At 46.3% G+C, this 6,161-nt stretch overlaps 1 protein-coding gene across 1 annotated transcript; it reads right to left on the bottom strand.

The window, feature by feature from the left end:
• Positions 1–3,790: 3,790 nt before the first annotated feature.
• Positions 3,791–5,750, bottom strand: LOC309808837 (spermatogenesis-associated protein 31A6-like; the record flags this gene model as incomplete). Its single annotated transcript, XM_082629410.1, has 1 exon — positions 3,791–5,750. Exon 1 carries the CDS (start codon positions 5,678–5,680, stop codon positions 3,791–3,793), a length of 1,890 nt encoding a protein of 629 aa, XP_082485536.1. The 5' UTR covers positions 5,681–5,750.
• Positions 5,751–6,161: the final 411 nt, after the last annotated feature.

The following is a 6,161-nucleotide window of genomic DNA, read 5'->3' as shown; positions in this document are numbered from 1 at the left end:
CAATTCAGATATTAAGATATCCTTCCCTCAGTAATTTTATGAGATAACATGTATAATGTCAAGCATAGGCTAAGTCATATATTTTATAATCTTTCAAAAATTTTTAAAGCAATGTGTTAACCCTATAATGAATATAAAATGGATCCTAACTGCATGTCTTAGAAAATGTGCATTTCATAGAATTATTGAAGAATGAATCCTTAATAGCCCATCTTTTTAAGTATGTTAGCTGAACGTTATGATTGTGTAATATCATTTTAGGGCATTACCACATTTTAAGAAATAAAATAATATTCAGAAGCATACTTTTGCCAGAATGTAAAATTTAAAACCAGAAATTTGACTTGTGAAAAATCCTCACATGATTATTGGCCTGTTAAAAACTAAAGCAAACCCCACAAACCTGATGCAAGCTATTATGTGCAAAATAACGTGCTAGTTACACAGCCCTCTGGGAAGTGAATGTGAGTCCGGATGCTTCTTTCTTGGTTTATTTCATTCCTAGAGTACCTTTGTTGCAGGTTTTTCTTATGTTTCCAAAGGAAACAAGTAAGCCATCTCAAGTTTAAGTTCTGTCCTCAATAAAGGAAAAAATGTGCCAGATACCATTTGACTGGATGATAACTAAACTGGACAAATATTTTCTCTCACTGGAGACTGACAGTGTTTTAGTTGTGCTTAAAATTTGTGATTCTCCTAAAAAAAGAGTACAAATGAAAACTTATAGTTACCAGGAGATAAGGGGGAAGGATAAATTGGGAGATTGGGATTGACATATACACACTACTATATACAAAATAGGTAATAATAACCTACTGTATAGCACGGGGAGCTCTACTCAATACTCTGTAATGGCCTCTATGGGAAAAGAATCTTTAAAAACAGTGGACATATGTACATGTATAACTGGCTCCCTTTGCTGTACACCTGAAACTAACACAAATTTGTAACTCAACTATACTCCAATAAAAATCTTTTAAAATAAAAAAATAGAGTACTACATGCATTTCTAAGAAATAAACATTATTTTCTTCATTCTTCTAAAATAAATAAAAATAAAATAATGTAATATGTGATCTTCAAGCTAATGAACACCTAAGAATGAAATTTGAAAATCTACATTTGGAATGTATAATTCTTTTGTTCAGAGGCAGTGACATTCCAAAAGAACAAAACTTCTCCAACATTTCCCCATTTAGAGTAATGCTGACAGTGAGTGTCTGGTGGATCTCAGAGGGGCACAACTGATAATATATTTATCATGCTGCCAGTTTGCTAAGTGGTTTCATATTCACTAAGAAAGACTTGTCAATGGATACTGAAGAATAGATGTGAGGTCTCTGTGTGTTGTCTCTGGGTGAGATCTCTGTGTGAAGTCTCTGTATGAGGTCCCTTTGGAAGGTATCTCTGGGAAATCTGTTAAATCTGTGCTAGGTTTCTGTCTGAGGGTCTGTGAAGCAACACGAGGTCCCTGTGTGAGGTCTCAGTATGTGATCTCTGAGAAAGGTGTTTGCGTGAGAAGTCTCTCGAGAGGTGTGTCCGTGAAGTCTTTGTGTATTGTCTCTGGGTCTCTCCATTTCTTTTTTTCTTTTGGTCTCTCAATTTCTTGTCTTACTGTACCTTATGGAAGACGGAGCAGCAAGAGAAGGGCAAAGGGACTTGCTTCTTTCTGTTTTCTTGCTGTTCCATCAGCATCACCTGTCTGTGGCACTCTCCCAGCAGGAGCCAAGGGGGTCCAAGTCCAGCTTCCCCATATTCCCAGAACTCACTTCTGGGTGCCCCTGAGAGGACCCAGCAGCAGCCAGGCTCAGGTCCCAGCCCTGTCAACTCTCTCCTCTGGGTACCGACCCCTCCCACAAGTCCTGGCTTCACTCTCACTGCTCTGCCCATTCTGGAGGCTGCCTTGGGAATCGGGGCCCAGAGGTAGGGCCTGGCTCCAGGGAGAAACCAGGGGTGTGAGCAGTCCTGTGCTCACTCTGCCCCCTCCACCCCAGGTCACAGCATTTCCACGTGTTGAGGGGCCTGACAGGTATGGGGGATGGGGTCCATTTCTGTTGTCATCTGGATCAGGGGCATCAGCTGGAACCGAAATCTCCACAATGAGAAAGACACCACCTGGAGCTGTGTCCACCATGCGCCCTGCACATGGCAGAAAACACCAAATCACTCTAGAGAAATTCTTCCTCATCTCCCTGCTTTTCCATATGGATGGGGGTCAGGAGACAAGAAAAGCTGTGCCAGAAGCAGATCAGTGGAACACTCCTGCATTGCACCCTGCCCCATCCACTTTGCACAGGTCACCTCCACACCACCACGAATCCTGTCTGATTGCTTCTTCACCTGCCAGGCTCTGGGGTGATCAAGGACTGGGAGACAGGCAAGGCTTACTACACAATCACAAGCCAGTCCCCACCTCTCCCCTGGAGCAGTCCTTGGGCCATGTGTTTATGTGAAGGTCACCAGACTAGGAGTCACATCCCAAGTTCCCTAGTCCTGGCTTTTACACCTATTGTTAAGTTATCCTTTCTAAAAGTCAAGAGGTGATGATGTGTAAGCTTATTAAATATAGTATTAAGAGATTCACCTTCCCTGATTTGCTTTACTTCTCTAAGTTTGACCTTCTGTTTTGACCTAAAGGTGGTTTCTCTAGGTCTGTGATCTTAGAGTTGGAATAGGGTAGAGACCCTGGCGTGGGGCCATGGTGAGCTACTGGACCCTTAACTTTTCCTCCCCTTTAGGCCTTTAGATGGTGGTTGTATGTCAGGGGGCTGTTCTTTCAGAACTGCAATTTATGGGAGTCTGGTACCACTTTGCCTCCTTCCTTGGATCCAAGGATTTTTCTACACCTACATCCCACCCTAAATTCACAGTGTTTGACCATCAGATAGTTACTACCCACAGTCACACCCCTATTCCATTCATCCAAAACTCCTTCTCTGGGGTTAACATAGAGTGGAAGGTAGGTGACCCATGAACGCAGCCATTCATTTATATGGGACTGGACTCAACACAGCCCTCAGCAGCCTCCCTGATACTCCCCCCACCTACACACACAGAGCTGGAAATGCCATCCTTGCTGCTGCTCTAAAGTGTAGGAAAAACAGAGGTGGGGGAGGGTGATGCTGTACATTTTATTATGGCTAAGCTAAAAGGGGTTCATAGGGCATACCTCAATCCCAACCTTCATCAGAAAGAGAAGGAACTCTTAAGAGCAGATGTTGTATATTCCCTACCAAGAGATCCAGGGGCAAGATTTCTCCTGTTTCTGAACTCAGAGCCCATACTCTATTCCCCCCAAACTTCCATCCACTTGGCTCTGACACTTCCTGGAGCCTGAATTGGAATGTCCGGCCCTATCGTGTAAACCTATCCACTACAGTTGCATAAAGTTCAAAGTAGCATAGAAGGAGGAGAAAGACTGGTTGAACCAGATCCTTGGGTGTGGGTTTCATAGGTTTTTCCCATCTCATTGCTAGAGTAATTTTGGTCTGTGTAATGACAGTATCATAAGGTGCAATGAAGGGACACGAGACAAGGAGCAAGCTTGTGATGCTACCGTCCACCTCCCTCCATGCCCCTCCCTTCTAGAAGACAAAGTGCACGGCACAGACAGCAGCCATTACACTATGCTTTTATTAGAAAAAAAAAAAAAAATATATATATATATATACATGTATTGGGGAACATTAAATACCTTGGACGTGCTAAGGAGAAAATCATTTTCTCTACATGGACTGAATTTTTACTTGGAGACATGTCTTCCTTCTAAAGGGAAGACTAAAGAAGGATTTTACTGTCGACCAGGCAAGACACCTCCCCAAAGATGACAATGCCTTGGACAGTGTTGATGGCGGGCTGGGGCACCTGGAATCCTTGGCCCATACTGGCAGGTACTAACTGGAAACAAACTCTTCTTGGGGGGCAAGGATGGGAGGCACCTTAGGCCCAGCTGCTCATCGTCGAACCTTACACTTTTCAAACTATGTTGGTGTCTGACTTCCCTTTCCCTGAAAGAACAACTCTGGCCCTTGGAGGTGGCTTTATGACTGCAGGCTGTATAACCCATCATTCTCCGTTGCTCTGGGTAGGAGGTAAGCCTATGGCAGCAGAAACACCCACATACTGGGACTTGGAATTCCAGTTTGTGTTCATTTAACTTTGTGGCATGAAGTCCATGGTGAATTGCTCTTTTTTCTTCTGGGATCTGTCCAACAGCTGTCATGAGTGCCTGACCCTCAGCAGTCTCACTCTTCAAGATTGATCTGCTTTTGACTGATCCGTGACTCTGGGCAGTGGCTGATATGGGCTTGAATTTTTGCAGAGCATCTCGACCATTGACTTTTTTATTGGGGAAAATCCACTTTAAAAATAGCCTCATCCTTTTTCTGAAGAGGCTTTCTGGAGGGCTATGTTTCTTCTCTGGCATGAGCTGGAGACATCTGCTCCCAATAGAGTCTGTTATTCCCCTGACCTGGGCAGGGTGGCTCATACTTCCAGCTTGAGAGGTCCCTAATTCTTTAAACCTTTCTTCATGCTCTCCTGGTTTATGCCTCCTACAGTCCTCTCTTTTGTAAGTAGGGGCAATCATCTTGCTCTGGCTCTTCCATGAGTCTTGGAGTTTTGAAGTTTTGGGCTCCTGCTGCCCTAGGTTGCTCCTTTGGGCTTCCATAAGGCCACTTGGCTCCTGGGAAGCTAACCTGTCTCTGGTGGGGACTCTCTGGGGATGGCACTGAGGCACCTGAGAAGCCAAGTTGTCTGCAGCAAGGAACATGTGTTTGGGAAAGTCCTGAAGCTGGTTGTCTGACTGTACCTTTACTTTGGAGTTAAACTCACTGGCAACCCCCATGTTAAGGCATGGCTCACCTGGATGTTGGAAAACAGACATTCTAGGTAGTAGGAAACGTTTACTGGCCCCTGGCACCTCTAAACTCCTCATATGTACATTTGTGGTTTGGGATTTTGTCAACACTTTGGTTTCCAAGATAACACTAGACTGTGGTTGAAGAGCAGGAGACTCCTTGGCCTCCACAGCCTCCCTGGCCTCTTCACCTCTCAAAGATTGGGATCCTAAGTTCACCTCCATCACTGTTACCCTATGGCAGGGGTCTCCTGAGGCCTGACCACCACTCTCCTCCGTTGGCTCATTCCTGACCATTGCTGAACTTGGACCTGGCTCTAGGCTGTCCCTCTTGACCCATTCCACAGTCTCACTCTTCCAGGTTCTGCCCACAAGGCTGAGTGTGAGGGACTGAGAAGGTGGCCTGCCCTCCTGTCCAGTCAGAGAAGCCTTTGAGGGCCCATGGTAGTCAGCAGATGGAATCGCTCCCAGGGCACTCTGGATTTCCTTACACACAGTTGAGGGGACAAGGAGAGGCCTCTTCAGGGTAGGAACTGACTCTTCTGTTATCACCTTCTCTCCTGAATGAGCCTGAGGAGGTTTCTCCAGGAACTCAGCACACTTGACTGTTGAGTGGGACCCAGACACACAGGTGGCTGAAGGGGAAGAGGCAAACTGCAGAACGGTGGAGGGTTGGAGCTTTTTCCGCTTCAAGAGATTTATGGGCTTGAGGACCTTGAGGGGGAGGGTCCACCTGTGCTTTACCCAAAACCTTCTAATGTGTGCTTCCAGCACCTCTCGAGTGTCTGGATCAAGGAAGGAAACCCTACAGGAGGTGTTCATGCAGGGTTCCCAACCCTTCAAGCAGTATCTTCCACAGGCTCCAGCAGGCACTGCTTTGCACGTCTCACCAGGAGGGTCTTGACATGAGAGCTGATGAAAGTTGCCCTTGCCAGGAAGCCTCCCCAGGCAGCTGTAGGAGAGCAGATGGGGCCAGGATGGCTGGACAGGACAGGCAGGGGTGGGCACCTGCAGCCCAAGAACCCTCCTCTGCCCCGACACTGACTTCATAATGCTCCTGCTCTCCCTCACCCTAGGGCTTTAGCCACGCCCTCCCATGGCTCCCCCTCCCAGGGCTGGGGTCACATTATAGGCTCTGGGAGGAAGGACGACCCAGGAGAGAAGGGGAAAGATTCTTTACCTTTGCAGAAGTGAAACCAGGTTGTGAGTCCCCTCCAGTTCTTCCAGGCAATCTCTGCAAGCTGGAAATCAGGAGACTGGGTCATGGTGGTGAAGGCAGAGGCCTAAGAGTCTTTCAGGAGGC

The sequence above is a fragment of the Mesoplodon mirus genome (genome assembly GCF_964341445.2).
Source record: "Mesoplodon mirus genome assembly, chromosome: 7".
NCBI lineage: Eukaryota > Metazoa > Chordata > Mammalia > Artiodactyla > Ziphiidae > Mesoplodon > Mesoplodon mirus.
The sequence above is the reverse complement of the archived record's forward strand: the minus strand, read 5'-3'. Positions and strand labels throughout refer to the sequence as shown.